Below are 20390 nucleotides of genomic sequence, written 5' to 3'. Positions count from 1 at the left end.
AGAAATGTTTTGTCTCTTGATCCTGTGAATGTAAACTTCTGGTTTCTACTGTATCTTCTGAAAGAAGAAAAAACCAAGTTTGGTATAATATTTGTGAGAATGTGTGTTCTGTAGCTACGTCTTCTCTGTACAAGGATTTATAAGTCCAGTTAACAGTCCACACAGAGTATCCACTCTGTAGGCGACTGGAGGTCAACCAGCAAAGTGAGTTCCTGATGAAACAGATTGTTGCATACATAAGCACACACATACACAAAAACATGAATCCAAAAATAAAAAAGACTTTAAACTCCTAATATAAGTCCTACCTTCTTGATGGGCTTAAAATTGACAGTGATGTTAGGACATACCAATTTCCAGTTTGAGAAATCGGTCTTAAATAAACTATAAAATTGGCTACATGAGTGTTGTAAAAATTCATGGATGATGTCTTCATAACTCAGTTTTCAAGGAAGACAGATTGTGTAAATATCCTGGATATTATTTAGGATTGTCCAAATTGTAATAAAAAGAGACAACTGGAAAGTTAATTAAATAATTAAATACAAGCATTAATTACACAGAAAATGTAAGAAAACATTTCAATAAAATAAAAAAACATGCAAATGAACACAATATAAGAAAATGACTAAAGAAAAATTAAATGTAGACAATGAAACGAGCATAAGAATATGAACATTATTTCAACTCACATTTTTGTATTTAATTTATTGTTGCGCATTTATTCTGTACAAAATTTAATCACTAAACAAATAAATACAGATGAATTTAGTTTTAAACATGATTTGCTTGTAACTATACGAAGCAAAAACATGAAGCAAAAAATATGCTGAAGCAAAAAAATATGGTGAAGCAAAAAATATGCTGAAGCAAAAAATATGCTGAAGCAAAAAAATATGCTGAAGCAAAAAAATATGCTGAAGCAAAAAAATATGGTGAAGCAAACTGTGGCGAAAACACCAGCGTGTTGATGGTTTATTTTTGGTTTCCAAGGTAACCCGGTAAACCCGCTCACTCCAACCAATGTTTGAAGTTAAGTTACATTGTCCAATCAGGAACCGTTTACAGTTTACGTGAAATCCTTCTCATCCAATGGCGTATAGCAACCTTCAAGCAACGTTCCCTCCCGCCTCCTAGGTTTATAATCCTCTGCTTGGAGTAGCGCACCAACTTTTGTCTGTTCGTGAAGGGTCACAAAGTCTTTTTGTCGACAAAATGAGGGAAATTGTTCATCTTCAAGCTGGCCAATGCGGGAACCAGATTGGAGCCAAGGTTAGAAAGTATTCATGCTTGAAATTTCGGCCTAAATTCGTTGAGATGCCGACTGAAAAATGACCTAGTTTGTGAGCGCTGCTAAATAATCAACAGCTTGCTCAGCAGGAAAAAAAGCTAGCGTAGCTGTTAGCAGAAAGGCTATCCCTAACTGTTGGCTTCAGTTGTTTTCAGTAAATCTCTCTGCTCAAATAGTTAATTTTATATTTTTCTTCTCTTTTCGGTTGTAGTTTTGGGAGGTGATAAGCGACGAACACGGTATTGACCCAACCGGGGTGTACCACGGGGACAGCGACCTTCAGCTGGATCGTATCAACGTGTATTACAACGAGGCCTCAGGTTGGTTCATAGTTTGCTTCATAGTTGTATACTATTACTTCAGTGGAGGTCCAAGTAATTCAATATCTCAAAGAAACATCTTTAGTACCACGACCGTCCACCAGAGGTCGTGGTACCAGAGGACCTGGCCTTCACGTCACTGGATTACCAGTTAGCTGTTGCTAACGGCTAGTTTTTAGCAACAGATAACCGGTTGCTCCAACGTTTCTCCCACATGTTGCGCACACTGGCTTTTATAACTGGAGAAAATAAATTATTAGTTCGGTTAATGGAGAAAATGTTTTTCTTTCTATTTTTTTATACTTTAGTACAATTTACTTTCGTCTCATGTAGGTGGAAAGTATGTCCCTCGTGCCGTTCTGGTGGACTTGGAGCCGGGCACCATGGACTCGGTGAGGTCTGGTCCTTTTGGACAGGTGTTCAGGCCTGACAACTTTGTTTTTGGTGAGTGTATTGCTTTAACATACTTATATTTTATTTACCTAGATCAGCCACACAAAACTGCAAGATTGTCAGTTTTTTGTATTTAACAAATCCACAGAGAAATATAAGCCTTAATGTTAAATATGATGCAGGTGAACTGGAAACAAGCTCATATTATTTCTGTTTTGAATGAGGCAGAAGGAAAGAGTCCTTTAAACTCAGTAATAGATCTAGTGTGGACCAGGAAGGGAAGGAAACATGAAACAGTCTGAAGGGAAAGCTCTCAATTCAAAGTTTAAGAAATCTGGATTGAAGATGAAGACATAAAACTAGTCGAATCTTACAGTGAACTTTGACCACTAAGTCGTGATAGTCCTAGTAGAAGTAAGTACTTATTCTCTACCTGGGTCTGTTCCAGGTCAGAGTGGTGCCGGTAATAACTGGGCTAAGGGCCACTACACTGAAGGAGCGGAGCTGGTGGACTCTGTGCTGGATGTGGTGAGGAAGGAGGCGGAGAGCTGCGACTGCCTGCAGGGCTTTCAGCTCACCCACTCCCTGGGAGGAGGCACCGGCTCCGGCATGGGCACGCTCCTCATCAGCAAGATCCGGGAGGAGTACCCGGACCGCATCATGAACACGTTCAGCGTGGTGCCGTCACCTAAGGTTTACATCCAGCATTCAAATCAGTTCAGATAAGGTTCTCTGCCTCATAGCTGCTTCCTCTGGGTCTTTAACTAGGGTCCTTTGTTCTCTGTAACCCCGCCCCCTCCTGACAGGTGTCAGACACTGTGGTGGAGCCCTATAATGCCACCCTGTCCGTCCACCAGCTGGTGGAGAACACTGATGAGACCTACTGCATTGACAACGAGGCGCTGTACGACATCTGCTTCCGTACGTTAAAGCTCACCACGCCCACCTACGGCGATCTGAACCACCTGGTGTCGGCCACAATGAGCGGCGTCACCACTTGCCTGCGCTTCCCCGGCCAGCTGAACGCTGACCTGAGGAAGCTCGCCGTCAACATGGTGCCGTTCCCCAGACTGCACTTCTTCATGCCGGGCTTCGCCCCGCTGACGAGCCGCGGCAGCCAGCAGTACCGGTGAAGACGCTCAGTCCACCTTAGATTAGGATCAACCTCACTGTTTTAGAAACTTCCTTTAACTGAAGGTCTCTCTTCCAGGGCCCTGACAGTCCCTGAACTCACCATGCAGATGTTCGACGCCAAGAACATGATGGCGGCGTGCGACCCGCGCCACGGCCGCTACCTGACGGTGGCAGCCATCTTCCGCGGCCGCATGTCCATGAAGGAGGTGGACGAGCAGATGCTGAACGTTCAGAACAAGAACAGCAGCTACTTCGTGGAGTGGATCCCCAACAACGTGAAGACGGCCGTATGCGACATCCCGCCACGTGGCCTCAAGATGGCCGCCACCTTCATCGGAAACAGCACGGCTATCCAGGAGCTGTTCAAGCGCATCTCGGAGCAGTTCACCGCCATGTTCCGCCGCAAGGCCTTCCTGCACTGGTGAGTCCAATGCAGCGATTCATCACGGCGTGCTGTACGTCACATAGACACTGACATTGTGTCGTCACAGGTACACCGGCGAGGGTATGGACGAGATGGAGTTCACCGAGGCAGAGAGCAACATGAACGACCTGGTGTCAGAATACCAGCAGTACCAGGAGGCCACGGCAGAGGAGGAGGGAGAGTTTGAAGAGGAGGGAGAAGAAGATCTGGCCTGAGCAGCCGCCATGTTGCATTTCCTCCTGATCTGCAGTTACAGTCAGGAAGCATCTAGGTCAAAACACTGAAGGTGTGCTAAACAGCAGCAGCTTTACTGCTTCTGAGATTGAAGGATATTTTTTTTCAGGTTCAACTTGAAACATGTTAGATTTTACATTAGAGCTATATCTGGAATATGCATATTTTAAATGTGTAAAACTGATACGACTTGTGATGTTAAAGTGTAACTAACTCATTAGAAAGCATTGAAACAGGCAGAGCCAAAAGACGGTCAGCCTGTAAATTTAACATATTTTGCTGGACGATAAATTGTCCCAGGAGTTATTGCGATAAACAATTCTATTCTTGCTTTGAGAGCATTTTCCAGTAATATGAGTCTGGCATAATAATGTAAGAAAACATTCAATAAACTTTAATTTTTAAAGAATATTTAACACTGGAACGGGAAGACATTTTAAATATTCAATATAAATAAAACATCCAAAAACTTGAAATAAAATGAATGCTGAAGTTTCTGTAAACAAAATTACCTTGAAATAAAACAGGCTAGTTGAGACCAAAGCACCAAACTGAAGACTTTTGTAGAAGGAGAAAAACAATCAATGTAAATGGAAATGATTGAGCTTGTTTTAATTTATCATGTGACAGATTGATTTACTTGGACAGGCTTGGTGAGCAGTGCTGTGGGCAGGATGACAAGCAGTTGACCTGTCCAGTTTCTTGCCTGTTTATTGTTTTGTTTGTTCCTCTGGTGGATTTTCCCTTCAACTCCTCAAAAATAACAACAACCTGAGCAACAACATTGTTTTACTTAGAACTAAACAAATCTATCATGTTTCTTGAAAATTATAACCCTAAATAACTTATTTAAACAATTAAGACAAGTAAGTTGATTTGGGTTAGTTACACTTTAAACCTCTGAGTTCTCTTCCTGTGAGCTGATTGGCTGTTGCTTTGCCGGTGGGTCTGTGTAGAACGGTTCCATTAGAAGTCAGAACCGACTCATGTTCACTGTTCATAGAACTTTCCTCCAAGCTGCTGGTTACTTCCTGTTACACTGACAAGTTCTACATAGATACTGAGGTTAGTCATTTTCTCTGGAAAACATTTAGGATTCGTTCACTGACTGCACTACAACACTGGAAATGACCATCAGTCTCTGTTACTTTTCTACTTTTGTTCATAGATTTGAAATAAACATTTTAAACTTGGTGCAGTATTTTTTGTCACTTACAGAAGCATAACAATATTTTTCACATTCTCCAGGGTTCTGGTGCCGTCAGTCCTTGCAGTCCCACAGGGTTCAGTCTGTTCAGACGGTTTGTTTAACCATCAGGAGTTGATTTGCTCCTGATTTGCTTTTAGATCAGCAGTGCTGTCAGTTTGTAGATGTCATATAATGATAAAAAAACAAATTGCCAGTCAAATGAACCATACAGGAAGATACATTTGACTCTGAAATGTAGTGAACTGATTTTATTTCCCTCTTGGCATTCATGAGTTTTAAATCTGTAATGAATGTAAGTACTTTTGAAACTTGACTTGTATTGAAAACTCAAGTCTGAGAAAATGCAGGAACATCAACTTTTAACAGTACAGTAACTACAGAGCCTGACCAGCATGTTCTACTGATCTGTTTTCTGCATGCAGACAGTAAACATAAAGCTGGACTGCAGGTTGATGGGGTCAGAATCACCCTGTTAAAAAAGCACAAGTCTTGACAAATCTAAAGACTCAACTATTTTACATTGCAGTTCATTTTTCATGTAGCGATGATTGGGATTCACCAAACTACTGATGATTTCTCTTTAGTACATCATCATTCAGCCTGTGAAACAAATTGAACTGTATTCTAGCCATTTAAAATAGTTATAATAGTTATAAGTTTTAAGGCTATAATAGGAGACACCATTTTAAATGAAATGTAAAAATAGTGATTTCATTTAAATGAAAGGGAAACATGGGGTGAAGTTTTCTTGTGAATCCTTCAGGTACTTTAAGAGGATCCTTCTGTGTGAATCGGCTCCATTGCTGTGAGAAAAATGACTGCAGAGATGAAAACAGGTGAAGCTTTGAAAGATCCAGAAAAAAGTTTTTAAAAAGTCTTCTCCTTACTGACACCTGGTGGCCACAAGTATGAAGAGCAGATTCCATGACTGATGGTGAGTCAGGTGGGCAGAGAGTATACTACTCTAACTCTTTATAGTAAGAGTACTACAAAGTTGTTTTACAGTAGTAAAAGTAAAAAGAAGTCAATTTAGTATTTTAAAATGATATAATCAGACATACATAAATACTGATGTGCAAATTCTGGTGGCTAACAGACCAAAATGGAATAAAAATACAAATGAGTGACATCTTATGTAAACAAGAAATGTAGTCAGAAAAAAACACTTTTCCAAAAAATGTTTTATATATATTAAACTTCTGAAACCATTTCTTACAGTAGGCTATGAGTAAATATGTTAGGATCAAATTCTTCCAGTGACTATTTGGTGTTTACTGTATTTTCTTGACCTAAAGCCTAAAGCACTAACATTAAAACAACAAAGCTAATTAATGAACGAGATGTTTCACTTTGACATAAACTGTTGTTTCTGTGTCTCGTACATTTTATTTAAAACGAACCTTTTCTTCTTTCAGTGATGTTTCTCACACTGACTAACATCCTGGAATTATTGATACTTATGTTAACATTCCTCAAGTGCAAGTAAAAAATAAGGTTTATTAAAACTGCTCCCCAAAGTCAATTGTTTCCAAAAAGTTACTCAAGTAACCGTAACTGTGACCAACAGATTCTCTGCAGCTCCTCCCTGGTTACCATGGTTTGTCCCTTCAGTCTTAGTGGACCTCCACCTCCTGTGAGGTCTGCAGCTGCTCCACCCTTTCTCCATGTTCAGATGTATTGATCAGAGATTTGTTCATGTTGTTCCAGATCCTAACCCTGATTTAAACGTCTCCATGTTGCTGTTTGTTCTCTAATATTCTCTATCAAACATCTGAGGCCAGAAACACAACAGCTGGATTCAGTAATTATGTGACACCAGTGGCTTGTTCTGGATCTTATTTCAGGTTATCTGAATAAAGGGATCATAATTACAGTTGAGTATTCATTTGTTGTTTTGCCTATTTCATGCATGACCAGAGGATTTATGGTGAGCCCTCCTCTCTCCACCCTGGAATGTTCTGCTGCTGGATTACTGGGTTAAAGCTGCTGGACTGGCTTATCTAGAACTTCTGGCTTCAACATGAGGTCTGCTGCTCTGTTCCTGCTGATGCTCTGCAGCTCCGTTGGCGAAGGCCGAGCCGAGATCTCTGCTCCCGCAGATGATGGCACCAGGACCGAAGCACGTCCCCCCAGAGACCTGAGCGTCCTCTGGGAAGAGGTGCAGGGCCTGAAGCAGCTGGTCCTCAGTCTGAAGGGGGAGCAAGTGGAGCAACGACAAGAACTCCGGACTGTGGAGAGTCGGCTGAGGGACGGGGAGATGGAGGCAAAGCTGCAGAAGCAGAGCATGGATGAACTGCAGATGGCGCTAGATCTCCTGCTGACAGAGCAGACTTCTGGTCTGAGGAAGAAGGAGGCAGAGCTGGAAGAGCAGACCAAAGGTCAGACTTGTTGTGTTTCCTGTTCATGTGCTTCATTAACCTCATCATCCTGTTGGCTGATCATAGAGGTGATGAGGAGATGAGCAGCTCAGTGCATAAAACTGATAAAATACCTTACTCCATCACAGCAGGTTAGTTAGATAACAAAATATTTCAAAACTTGATGGATCCGTCTCTCAGGGGTCGTGACAAGCTCTGATGTTTCCCGCCTCGTTTGCTTCTCTTAGCTGAGATATCAGAGCTTCAGTCCAGAATGAGCCGCAGTGAGAACTCAGTGGAGATCCTGGAGAAGAAAAACTCCGGTGAGTCCCAGGAAAACCAAAAAGCTGCTGGTGTGTGTCTGCAGCGCTGAGCGCTGAGGTGCTGCTGTCTCCACAGCTGTTGCGGCTGAGCTGCCGTTCCTGCAGACCAGACTGAGGGCCAGTGAGAGCAGAGTGGAGCAGCTGAGGAGGAAGGACGCAGGTCATCATCCTCCTCTCACACACCTTCATCACTTCTCTGGGTTCAGTACAGAACTCTACTGAAGTGTTCATGCTAACTGACCTCATCCACATTTCCTCATGTTCTGACCACAAACATTAATTAGGCCAACAGCAACAAAACCATCATTTAAAAACTGTTGAAAATCTAAAAGTCGTGACATGACCTGCGTTTCCAATAAACACAGAGCTGCGCAAACTGAAACTACAAACCTGAATTTGCTTTATGGAAACACAATCATTTTGAAAACGTTCAGGTTTTTTGGTCACATTAAATTGATTTATTTTTCATTTGTTTCCCCCATTACACAAGTAACGTGATCAACAGCTGGATGTTACAACTGGAGAAAACGTCGAAGAAGACAACAGGAAGTTAAAAAACAACAACAGGAAGTTACAAAAAACAACAGGAAGTCAGGGAAGGAGGATCAGGTGTTGTCTTACTGGATCAGATATCTCATAGCATCACCCAGTTAATAAAAAGTGATGTCATTCTGAAGTGTTGCATCCATAACTCTTCTATAAAAACAATGACACTGCAGTATTTTTTAAAAACACCACAGAAGAAGAAGGAGAACATTCTGCCCAGATGATTTATGACAAACACAATAATTTGATTTCATATTTGCAGAAGAGGACATAGAACAACTTTCTCTGCTCTGCTGCAGTAAATCCTCCACAGATTCACTTTAAACTCAAGGAAAGTTTAACTGGGACAAATGAAAATATCATGACATTCCATTTATTTCTGTATCAATGTCAATATACTTTATCAATGAGGTCCACTTAACTCTCAGGTTTTCATTGCAATCAGAATTTAATCAATTAAACTTAAAGTTGAAGTTCTTAATATTAATAATTGTCACTTTGTCGCCATTATTTTTCGCGTTGTTTTATTCATAATTCATTTTATTTGTGAAAACAAAAAACAGATGCAAGGTAAGGTTTTGTTTTTTTCTTGAAATAAGACAAAGACTAACTGAAAAACTTGCCACATGTTCTGAGTTGGTCGGGTCAGTAGAATGTGATCCAGTGGATTCCGTCCTGCTGTCAGTGACCTGCATGTTGCTGCTCTCAGTTCTGACAGGCAGACTGTGCAACACGGAGAGTCTGATGGAGGAGCTGATGGGGCAGATCTCAGGTCAGGCTGCTCCTCACACTCTTTGTGCTCTGGTTCATTCTTAGATTCAGCTCAGGATGTTTGTGGGTCTGGAAATCGTAGCTGGTTAGCATGTTTTCCTGAAGTTGTCTCGGTTCTGTTGCAGGAGTCTTGAATAATAATCTTCAGCTCAAAGTCAATTCTGAAGCCAGTTTGATTCAAACGTTTGAGCTTCATCTCGAACCGTCAGCTGCAGGAATCACAGTAGAAGTATTCAGTTTGGATGGAGGGCGTCTGTGAACGTCAGATTTTAAATTTTGGTGCAGATTCTCAGTCGGATTTATGTTTGAACTTTGACTAGGCCCTTCCAGCATGTCAGTATTCTTTGATCAGACTCAAGGAACGTAATCAACAGCCGCTTTCTTATTTGTGAAGAAAATGTGAAAAGCGTTTTGCTCTCACTTCACCAACTTATATGAGCAACTTAGTGTTCGTCTGTCACATGAAATCCCTGTAAAATACATCAAAGCTCATGACTTTAATGTGACAAAATGTGAAAAGTGGAGCTGGAACAGTTTGAATGCTCAGAGTAGAAAAGGAAGGTGTCTGTCAGGAGTCACTGCAAGCTTCTGTGTTGAAATAAAAAACATTGGTCAGGTTTCCTTCTCTCCCAGAAATCCAGGCCTGCAACACTTCAGCTGGGATGGAGTCTGAAGTTCTGGTGCTGGACAGTCACCTGAACATCCAGCTGGACGCGCTGAAGGCCGACATTGAAGGTACCTGTCAGGCTTCTGGGTCCAACATGTTGGAAGACATTATACTGAGAGCACATGATGTCACTCCATCAGCCTCTGACACAGTGATGTACAGACTTAGATCAGCAGGTTAAACCCACAGCAGCAGCAATGAGCTCAGAGTTTCACCACATCCAGGTTCCTGCAGTGAAGATGTTTATCAGTCAAAGCTGCTGGAAACGGGCATGACGCTTTGATGGAAACGCCAGATGATCCTGGAAGGCTAATCTGCTAGCCAGAGCTAAGCTACTGACCTCTAGATGACCTCTGACCCACTCCGGTTAAAAATCCAACATGCTTACAATAATTCAACTAGAACTGCGTTGTTTTATTCATAATTCATTTTATTTGTGAAAACAAAAAACAGATGTAAGACATGAAATGAGACAAAACTGACTGAAAAATGTATTAGTAATTAATACAAATTTATTACTAATAAATTAGTAATTACATTACTAATACATATTACTTTTATATTAACAATATAATAGTATTTATATTATTAGTTTTCTAGTAATATAAATGCATTTGTTGTTCATAAATATAGATTAAAACATACTGGCTCCTCAGGTTGATGGTTTCACTCATAACAAGACATTTTTTTCCTGTTGTAAGTTAAAATAAAAGCTCCCGGTGGAACTAGTCCTTCATAAATCTATATTTATAAATCTATATTTATAAATTTATATTTATAAAGGTTATTGACGTATTCTCTGCTTTGACTGCAGTGAAACTTCTTCACTGCATCATCAACATTTCAGCTCTGCTGGTTCTCAGGAAAAATTGGCTGTTTCATGTGACTCTTTTTCTTTCCAGGTCAGATTCATGAGTTGGAAAACAAAGTGACGTCCAGTCGCCTGCGTCTGGACGACCTGAGAGCTGCTGCTGGTCAGAGCGTCCAACAACCAGCCACATGATCAGGTTCTTTTTGTTCTGCCCATTAACACCAACTGAACTGTTTGCTGCAGAGCATCGCCTGAACGCAGCCCAGAGACAACAGGATGAACTCAGGAACCACAACACAGGTCAGCTGCACTTTGACCCCACCCACTGACCCAACATACAGGACATTACAGTAATCCAGCCTGGATTACTGTTGCCTTCAAAGATCAGATCTATACGCCAGTCGTCCTGTTTATCACTTAGTTAAATGAATTTAATTATGATTTTAGTCGTTTTGATTGTAGATGTTCTTCAGGTTGGAGTTTTTTTAAACCTGAAACTTTCATTTCAGAAGTGAAATGAAGGAAAGCTGATGTGAGAACATTACAGGAAAGTTTCTGTTTTAAAAGGAAGTTAATAAACTCTAGAATAAACAAAAGGGAGTCAACAAAAGAGTCCTGGGACGCTTTCAGGTCCGACGACCGAGAGACGAAAAGGAAACTATTTTTGTTGCTGTTGTTGTTGTAGAGTTGGTGAGGAGACTGGAATCCAGTGAAAAACAGCTGGAAGATCTGAAGACATTGAGCACATGTATGATGTTTACTTTCATGAAAACAAAACTTATTTTAAAAACAAGTTGAAAAATTGAATAGAAAAGAAAAGGCAAATTTGTTGTGCAGTCATGGAGACCAGACTGGGATCTACTGAGGAACAACTGGACCAGTTAAAGAACCAGTCTGCAGGTACCATCAGCAGGTCTCATGTTTGCTTCTGTTCATCCTCGGTGAAACCATGAAATGAATGAATGAATCCTGTTCAGTTCTGGAGGTCAGACTGAGCGTCAGTGAGAGACGGCTGGAGGAGCAGGAAACACGGAGATCAGGTAATGTGAGACTTTTCTGTCGCTCATTTCAAACATGAACGACTGACTGCTGCTTCATTCAGCTGACATCCTGGTCCAACTGGACTCCACTGAGGCTCAGCTGGTCCAGTTGAAGAACCACACATCAGGTACTAACGTTAGTGCTTTACATGGGTTTTGTTCGGTAGCTAATAAACATTCTGAGACATTTATTATGTCTCATTTATTTATTATGTCCTGCTCAGTTCTGGAGTTCAGACTGAGAGTCAGTGAGAAGAACCTGGAAGACCTGAAGACGGAAAACTCAGGTAACAGGAAGGCCGACTGGATGTTTACAACCATGCTCTCTGTTTAGATCCCCATATTATGATATCTTACTTTTTATTAAGAATCCAACTAACGAATGGGTTAAAGGTCAGACTGAGAGAACGGCTGATTAATGTCAGAAATCAAAATGTTTCAAATGACATGAACGAAGCAAAATATCTGTAAGCTTTTTTGATGAACATAAAAACAAATCTTAACACAGTTCTCTTGATGGAAGAAAATATTATTATTTATTATGTCATGTTTTTGGAGGTTTACATGGAAACATTCAATCTGATTATGATTCAGAAGGCTCTGATGTGATAGATTATAAAATAATTATTGATGGAACATTAAACCCGTCACTGTTTACCAAACATCACCGCCGCCAGCCAACAAACACCAAAACATCACAATTTTCTTCTTCGTTTTGGAAATCAGATCATCGAGACACGAAGCTGTTGAAATGTAGAACTCAGACCTACAGAACAGAGAGAGCAGAAACTCTGGAAAACTGACTGGCTCAGATTCCCAACATGTCCTAAAATATAGTTAGAAATCTGTAAACTTGTTTGAAGGAAACGAAGTGATCCAATAATGTGGAACTGAACTCTCTGCTGATGGTTTGTGTTCAGAGCTGGAGAAACGACTGAGGATCAGAGAAACACAGCTGGACGACCAGAAGACAACAAGCACAAGTACTAATAGATGTTTACTGTCAAAAATAAATAAAATTGTTAAATCAAAAATCTGATCTGATCTGTAGTCATGGAGACCAGGCTGGGATCTACTGAGGAACAACTGGACCAGTTAAAGAACCAGTCTGCAGGTACCATCAGCAGGTCTCATGTTTGCTTCTGTTCATCCTCGGTGAAACCATGAAATGAATGAATGAATCCTGTTCAGTTCTGGAGGTCAGACTGAGCGTCAGTGAGAGACGGCTGGAGGAGCAGGAAACACGGAGATCAGGTAACGTGTGTTATGTCTTTGTTCATGTTTTTACAATTGCAAATAAAAATAATAACGGCACATATTTCTGAAAAGTGAGCCAGGTCTTAACACAAGTTTGACTGTAGAATAAAACTGAAGGATCCAACAATGGTTCCTGGAGGAACTCCTTCCTCACGGTCAGTTTTTTGTCCAGAACTGGAGAGCAGACTGAGATCTAGAGGAAAACAACTGGAGGACCAGAAGACAACAATCACAGGTTCCAGAGGACGCTGAGGGACTTGAAGCACAATAAACATGGAAATGAAGTCGACATATTAAATCCATGAGTAAAACCTGTTCTGTTCTGCAGAACTGGAGACCAGACTGGGATCTACTGAGGGACAACTGGACCAGTTAAAGGACCAGTCTGCAGGTGTGCTGAGTGAAATAATGGCAACTGAAGCTCAATGAAAGAAGCTTAAAGCTGATTTGTTATTGGAGATTCGACTCGGATCAACTGAGGGAAAACTGGAGCAGCTGGAGAACCACACAGCAGGTACCATCATCATCATCATCATCATCATCATCATCATCATCATAGAGAACTTCTCCAGTCAGTGGCAGCAGCTCTTGATGCTGATGATGATTTGTTGCCATTCCAATCATATTCCTTAAAAATGATCTCAAAACAACAACAATATTATAGTTTATCATCATAACTTCTGGGACTGTTTATGATCCAATAAAATTATTATTGTGACAGGAATAATGACAGTTCATCACAGTTAAAGCTCAGCCAATAGCAGCCAAGGAGACAGACAGACAGACAGACTGAACACACAGACAGACAGCAGACAGACAGAACACAGACAGACTGACAGACAGACTGAACACAGACAGACACAGACAGACAGGATCAACATTTCCTCTGCTGAAGGAGAACATTAAGTTGTTTTCTAATTGCCCCCCAATTTAATACAATATAATAATTAATGGCTCTAGTGTTATTTTCAGTTCAGTTCTCCCAGATGGAGTCCAGACTAACTGATGGATTGAACAGAGCAGCAGGTCAGTCACATTTTTTTCCTCATCATTTGGTTTCAAATCATTGACCTCACTGGTTGCTAACAGCATGCTAACACAACTACATCAACTTGTTCCATTAGATGAAGTATTAATTCAGTCTGGCGGTTCAGTTCAGTCATGATCAGTTGATGACTTCACAGAGAAGTAAAGCTTAAAACTCTGAAGTAGTTTTTAAATGAAACTCTGCAGAGTTACAAATGAAACTGGATGATCCAAAAAGTTTCTTGTGTTCAGGGTTGATGAGGCGAATCGATGAAAACAACTGGAAGATCTGAAGTTCAGTAACTCGAGTAAGACTCTTCTAAGTTCTGCTGAAGGCAACTCAAAATGTCATCGTATTAAAATGAATCAAATCTGATCTGATCTGTAGTCATGGAGACCAGACTGGGATCTACTGAGGAACAACTGGACCAGTTTAAAGAACCAGTCTGCAGGTACCATCAGCAGGTCTCATGTTTGCTTCTGTTCATCGGTGAAACCATGAAATGAATGAATGAATCCTGTTCAGTTCTGGAGGTCAGACTGAGCATCAGTGAGACGGGCTGGAGGAGCAGGAAACACGGAGATCAGGTAACGTGAGACTTTTCTGTCGCTCATTTCAAACATGAACGACTGACTGCTGCTTCATTCAGCTGACATCCTGGTCCAACTGGACTCCACTGAGGCTCAGCTGGTCCAGTTGAAGAACCACACATCAGGTACTAACGTTAGTGCTTTACATGGGTTTTGTTCGGTAGCTAAATAAACATTCTGAGACATTTATTATGTCTCATTTATTTATTATGTCCTGCTCAGTTCTGGAGTTCAGACTGAGAGTCAGTGAGAAGAACCTGGAAGACCTGAAGACGGAAAACTCAGGTAACAGGAAGGCCGACTGGATGTTTACAACCATGCTCTCTGTTTAGATCCCCATATTATGATATCTTACTTTTTATTAAGAATCCAACTAACGAATGGGTTAAAGGTCAGACTGAGAGAACGGCTGATTGTTCCCTTTGTCAGATTAATGTCAGAAATCAAAATGTTTCAAATGACATGAATGAAGCAAAAATATCTGTAAGCTTTTTGATGAACATAAAAACAAATCTTAACACAGTTCTCTTGATGGAAGAAAATATTATTATTTATTATGTCATGTTTTTGGAGGTTTACATGGAAACATTCAATCTGATTATGATTCAAAGGCTCTGATGTGATAGATTATAAAATAATTATTGATGGAACATTAAACCCGTCACTGTTTACCAAACATCACCGCCGCCAGCCAACAAACACCAAAACATCACAATTTTCTTCTTCGTTTTGGAAATCAGATCATCGAGACACGAAGCTGTTGAAATGTAGAACTCAGACCTACTTCTGTGGGTCTCTGGAAAACTAACTGGCTCAGATCCCAACATGTTCTAAAATATAGTTAGAAATCTGTAAACTTGTTTGAAGGAAACGAAGTGATCCAATAATGTGGAACTGAACTCTCTGCTGATGGTTTGTGTTCAGAGCTGGAGAAACGACTGAGGATCAGAGAAACACAGCTGGACGACCAGAAGACAACAAGCACAAGTACTAATAGATGTTTACTGTCAAAAATAAATAAAATTGTTAAATCAAAAATCTGATCTGATCTGTAGTCATGGAGACCAGGCTGGGATCTACTGAGGAACAACTGGACCAGTTAAAGAACCAGTCTGCAGGTACCATCAGCAGGTCTCATGTTTGCTTCTGTTCATCCTCGGTGAAACCATGAAATGAATGAATGAATCCTGTTCAGTTCTGGAGGTCAGACTGAGCGTCAGTGAGAGACGGCTGAGGAGCAAACCGGAGATCAGGTAACGTGTGTTATGTCTTTGTTCATGTTTTTACAATTGCAAATAAAAATAATAACGGCACATATTTCTGAAAAGTGAGCCAGGTCTTAACACAAGTTTGACTGTAGAATAAAACTGAAGGATCCAACAATGGTTCCTGGAGGAACTCCTTCCTCACGGTCAGTTTTCTGTCCAGAACTGGAGAGCAGACTGAGATCTAGAGGAAAACAACTGGAGGACCAGAAGACAACAATCACAGGTTCCAGAGGACGCTGAGGGACTTGAAGCACAATAAACATGGAATGAAGTCGACATATTAAATCCATGAGTAAAACCTGTTCTGTTCTGCAGAACTGGAGACCAGACTGGGATCTACTGAGGGACAACTGGACCAGTTAACGACCTGCAGGTGTGCTGAGTGAAATAATGGCAACTGAAGCTCAATGAAAGAAGCTTAAAGCTGATTTGTTAAGCAGACATGGAGATTCGACTCGGATCAACTGAGGGAAAACTGGAGCAGCTGGAGAACCACACAGCAGGTACCATCATCATCATCATCATCATCATCATCATCATCATCATAGAGAACTTCTCCAGTCAGTGGCAGCAGCTCTTGATGCTGATGATGATTTGTTGCCATTCCAATCATATTCCTTAAAAATGATCTCAAAACAACAACAATATTATTGTTTATCATCATAACTTCTGGGACTGTTTATGATCCAATAAAATGTATTATTGTGACAGGAATAATGACAGTTCATCACAGTTAAAGCTCAGCCAATAGCAGCCAAGGAGACAGACAGACAGACAGACAGACAGACAGACAGACAGACAGACAGACAGACAGACAGACAGACAGACAGACAGACAGACAGACAGACAGACAGACAGACAGACAGACAGACAGACAGAACACAGACAGACAGACAGACAGGATCAACATTTCCTCTGCTGAAGGAGAACATTAAGTTGTTTTCTAATTGCCCCCCAATTAATACAATATAATAATTAATGGCTCTAGTGTTATTTTCAGTTCAGTTCTCCCAGATGGAGTCCAGACTAACTGATGGATTGAACAGAGCAGCAGGTCAGTCACATTTTTTCCTCATCATTTGGTTTCAAATCATTGACCTCACTGGTTGCTAACAGCATGCTAACACAACTACATCAACTTGTTCCATTAGATGAAGTATTAATTCAGTCTGGCGGTTCAGTTCAGTCATGATCAGTTGATGACTTCACAGAGAAGTAAAGCTTAAAACTCTGAAGTATCAGTTTTAAATGAAACTCTGCAGTTACAAATGAAACTGGATGATCCAAAAAGTTTCTTGTGTTCAGGGTTGATGAGGCGAATCGATGAAAAACAACTGGAAGATCTGAAGTTCAGTAACTCGAGTAAGACTCTTCTAAGTTCTGCTGAAGGCAACTCAAAATGTCATCGTATTAAATCCATGAATCAAATCTGATCTGATCTGTAGTCATGGAGACCAGACTGGGATCTACGGAGGAACAACTGGACCAGTTAAAGAACCAGTCTGCAGGTACCATCAGCAGGTCTCATGTTTGCTTCTGTTCATCCTCGGTGAAACCATGAAATGAATGAATGAATCCTGTTCAGTTCTGGAGGTCAGACTGAGCGTCAGTGAGAGACGGCTGGAGGAGCAGGAAACACGGAGATCAGGTAACATGTGTTATGTCTTGTTCAAAATAAATTTGAAATAAAAATCACTCCCTGGTAACTTTACCAAGCCTATGATAAATAAAGTTTTTAAATTCACATATTTCTGAAAAGTATGACCACAAAATGGTTCCTGAAGGAAACTCATTTGTAACGGTGAGTTTTCTGCTTAGAGTTGGTGAACAGCCTGAGATCCAGAGGAAAACAGCTGGAAGATCTGAAGATGTTAGACACACGTATGATGTTTACTTCATTGAAAATGAAACTCATTTTACAAACCAGTTGAAAAATTTAAGATATAAGGAAAAGCTAAATTATTCTGTAGACATGGAGACCAGACTGGGATCTACTGAGGAACAACTGGACCAGTTAAAGAACCAGTCTGCAGGTACCATCAGAGAGGATGTTGGTAAATGTGATCAGTTAAAATGACTGAAGTTGATGAGTTTTGTTTTAAATCAATATTTCTTGCTTTTCCACCAGCAGATTTTAATTCATCTCTGCTTTGCTTTAAACTCCTTGTGATTTTCAGTTCAGTTCTCCTGGATGGAGTCCAGACTGACCAATGAACAGCGCAGGACTGCAGGTCAATCACACTTTCACAAATCATTTGATTAATAAATCATTTTGATTACTGTTTTATTATTATTATTATTATTATTATTATTATTATTATTATTATTATTATTATTATATTATTATTATTATTATTATTATTATCTTTGGGCTCTAAGTCACAGAAGTTTGCAGATTTATAGTTCTTAGTTATTTTAATTTTAAGACATTTGAGAAAACATTCTGTGGACTGATGAGACAAAGGTGGGACGTGTTGGAAGGTGTGTGTCCAGGAATCCTAAAAGTATATTAAAAAGTCTGCAATTCATATCTAAAATTTAGGCAGTAGATTTATTTTTAAAAAGTAAGTTGGTCTTTGATACGTTAACCACAGGTCTTAAATTTTGTTGCGACATGAACATTTAATGGTTTCTATTCAATGTATTTTTTTCCTGTGGGATTTTTCGATCAGTCGCTCTCAGACGTTTTGCTTGATAATTCGCTTTTTTGCATCTATCATGAATGAGTGCAAACTTATCAGCACAGATCCAGGTCTTAAATTCTGTTCATAATGATCTTAAAAAGTCTTAAATTTGACTTGGTAAAACCTGCAGGAGTTTAGGCAGTTAACGGACCGCTGTGATTCTAAACATCATCACACATTTTAATGAGTCAGACGATAGTAACATTGATTTATGATAAATTATTTTTCAGAGTTTGAAACCCAGCTGTCAGCTGTGACTTTCAGACTGAACGTGACTCAGGAGCTTCTGGATGAGCTGAAGAAACAAAGTCTAGGTGACTGATAATTACAGATGTTTTTATAGCAATTTTGTTTTTCAGTCCATTGTGCCTGGATGAAGAGTTTTGTGTTTTATATGTCAGCTGGAGCAGCTGAACTGGCTTCACTTTCAGAGAGACTGACTGCAGCTCAGGGGAACGCAGAAGGTAAATCCTCTTGAGACATTCAGACTAAATGAAAAGATAATGAAGATGAAACTCTTCAGCTCTGATGTCGACACTGAACCAAACATGGAGAAGCATCATTCAGCTTCTTAGCGCCTCAAATCTGGGACCAACTTCCAGAAAACTGAAAAACAGCTGAAACACAGAGTTCCTTTACATTCAGGCTGAAAACATCCCAGTTCGGAGCTGAACCATTTGAACTGTAACAACTGGAAAATCCACCAACCAGTATATGTGATGTGTGTTGATTGTTAATGACAAAATGTCAAATCTGCCATTGGTTTTCACAACTCCTGACAATATGATGTTTATGACTTAAAGCACTGGAATGGCTGCATTTTGCTGTACAAATAAATTTGATTGATTGATTGATCACTGAGGCTCCAACATGTTTCTTCCAGATGAGGTGAAGGTGGCGTTTTCAGCCGGTCTTACTGATTCAGGAATAGTCGGTCCATTTGATGAAGAAACGACTCTGATCTTCTCCAAAACCATCACCAACGTGGGCCGAGGCTACAACAACTCTGCAGGTAGCAGGAGGACCGTCTCTGTAAACGCTGTGTGTGGCTGCAGGGCAGAAAACTGATGAATGAATGTTGCTGCTGCTGCTGCTGCAGGTGTTTTCACCGCTCCAGTCACAGGACTTTATTTCTTCAGCTTCACGGCCGCAGATTACCTGAAGGGTTACATGGGCCTGTACCTTTACAGGAACGAGCAGCCAGTCACCTTCAGCCTGGACCTGAATGACCATGGAGGATACACCTCCATGACCAGTGCAGTGGCCCTGCAGCTGGACCGGGGCGATCGGGTCCGTCTCGCTCTGCCAGCCAGCTATCGGCTCTATGACGACTCCAGAAACTTCAGCGTGTTCTCAGGTTTCCTGCTGTTCCCGGTCTGACCCGTCCAGCTGGTCAGGAGCAACATGGAGTCTTCATTCAGGCTGAAATAAAAGTTGATTTCTTTGGTCAGTGGAAAGGATTCCATGGTTCCATTTTGAACAAACTCAACTCTCACCAGGCAGATGATCCACATCTACATTATGACTCTAAACCAGGGTGTTCTAGTCGACCTCTAGTCGACATCCTGCAACTTCAAGAAGCATCTTTACTCCAACAGACCAGGATCAACTCTGAACAGACCTGCAAACGATCCATTCATTTCATTCAGGTGTGCTGGAGCAGGGACGCATCTGAACACTGCAGGACGGTAGCACTCAAGGATTGGACTAGACGACCCCTCAAAGCCCATCGAGCACTGAACACATGCTTGGAACAAATCAATGGTTTGTTTTTCTTCCTTAATAATAAACACCTTCATTTAAACTGCATTTTGTTTTTGTGTTGTCTTGATGGGCTGCACAGTGGAGCAGTTGGCAGCATTGATGCCTTCCAGCCAGAAGGTCCTGGGTTCAATTCCTGGCCCGGGGTCTTGTTCTCCCTGTGCATGTGAGGGTTTTCTCTGGCTTCCTCACACAGTCCAAAAACATGACTGTCCGCTTAATTGGACCCTCTAAATTCTCCTTAAGTGTGTGTGTGAATGGTTGTTCGTCCTGTGTTGGTGA

General features: G+C 40.8%; 2 protein-coding genes and 1 long non-coding RNA gene across 3 annotated transcripts; all 3 read left to right on the top strand.

Annotated features, from left to right (window-relative positions):
- The first annotated feature begins 1129 nt into the window (after positions 1 to 1129).
- Positions 1130 to 4990, top strand: LOC129377279 (tubulin beta-1 chain-like). The gene is made up of 7 exons (XM_055057118.1): positions 1130 to 1272; positions 1503 to 1611; positions 1945 to 2055; positions 2453 to 2697; positions 2811 to 3133; positions 3215 to 3559; positions 3630 to 4990. Exons 1-7 carry the CDS (start codon positions 1216 to 1218, stop codon positions 3775 to 3777), a joined length of 1338 nt encoding a protein of 445 aa, XP_054913093.1. The 5' UTR covers positions 1130 to 1215; the 3' UTR covers positions 3778 to 4990.
- A 2036-nt stretch (positions 4991 to 7026) lies between these two features.
- On the top strand, positions 7027 to 20145 carry LOC129377235 (myosin-2 heavy chain-like). The gene is made up of 29 exons (XM_055057052.1): positions 7027 to 7384; positions 7612 to 7686; positions 7763 to 7846; positions 8942 to 9004; positions 9637 to 9738; positions 10573 to 10644; positions 10725 to 10781; positions 11167 to 11229; positions 11319 to 11381; positions 11459 to 11521; positions 11584 to 11649; positions 11746 to 11808; positions 12442 to 12504; positions 12573 to 12635; positions 12713 to 12775; positions 12951 to 13013; positions 13107 to 13169; positions 16104 to 16166; positions 16664 to 16717; positions 16969 to 17025; positions 17109 to 17171; positions 17249 to 17311; positions 17482 to 17544; positions 17634 to 17696; positions 17841 to 17894; positions 18578 to 18661; positions 18749 to 18811; positions 19231 to 19359; positions 19447 to 20145. Exons 1-29 carry the CDS (start codon positions 7027 to 7029, stop codon positions 19725 to 19727), a joined length of 2481 nt encoding a protein of 826 aa, XP_054913027.1. The 3' UTR covers positions 19728 to 20145.
- LOC129377280 (uncharacterized) lies at positions 14366 to 16026 on the top strand. Its single transcript, XR_008607894.1, has 3 exons — positions 14366 to 14392; positions 15824 to 15886; positions 15979 to 16026. It is a non-coding gene; the product is annotated as an uncharacterized LOC129377280 (long non-coding RNA).
- Positions 20146 to 20390: the final 245 nt, after the last annotated feature.

This window comes from Poeciliopsis prolifica, unplaced genomic scaffold (genome assembly GCF_027474105.1).
Source record: "Poeciliopsis prolifica strain line A6 unplaced genomic scaffold, Auburn_PproV2 SCAFFOLD047, whole genome shotgun sequence".
Taxonomy (NCBI): Eukaryota; Metazoa; Chordata; class Actinopteri; order Cyprinodontiformes; family Poeciliidae; genus Poeciliopsis; species Poeciliopsis prolifica.
This window is presented reverse-complemented; position numbering and strand designations above follow the sequence as displayed.

Bases quoted from the DNA above. Each gene is read 5' to 3' on its own strand.
- LOC129377235 (XM_055057052.1), top strand. From the start codon at position 7,027: ATGAGGTCTGCTGCTCTGTTCCTGCTGATGCTCTGCAGCTCCGTTGGC. The intron at 9,739-10,572 runs GTACCTGTCAGG...TTTTCTTTCCAG, and splicing joins GCTGAAGGCCGACATTGAAG to GTCAGATTCATGAGTTGGAA. The intron at 12,505-12,572 runs GTACTAATAGAT...TCTGATCTGTAG, and splicing joins CCAGAAGACAACAAGCACAA to TCATGGAGACCAGGCTGGGA.
- LOC129377279 (XM_055057118.1), top strand. From the start codon at position 1,216: ATGAGGGAAATTGTTCATCTTCAAGCTGGCCAATGCGGGAACCAGATT. The intron at 1,612-1,944 runs GTTGGTTCATAG...CGTCTCATGTAG, and splicing joins GTATTACAACGAGGCCTCAG to GTGGAAAGTATGTCCCTCGT. The intron at 2,698-2,810 runs GTTTACATCCAG...CCCTCCTGACAG, and splicing joins GCGTGGTGCCGTCACCTAAG to GTGTCAGACACTGTGGTGGA.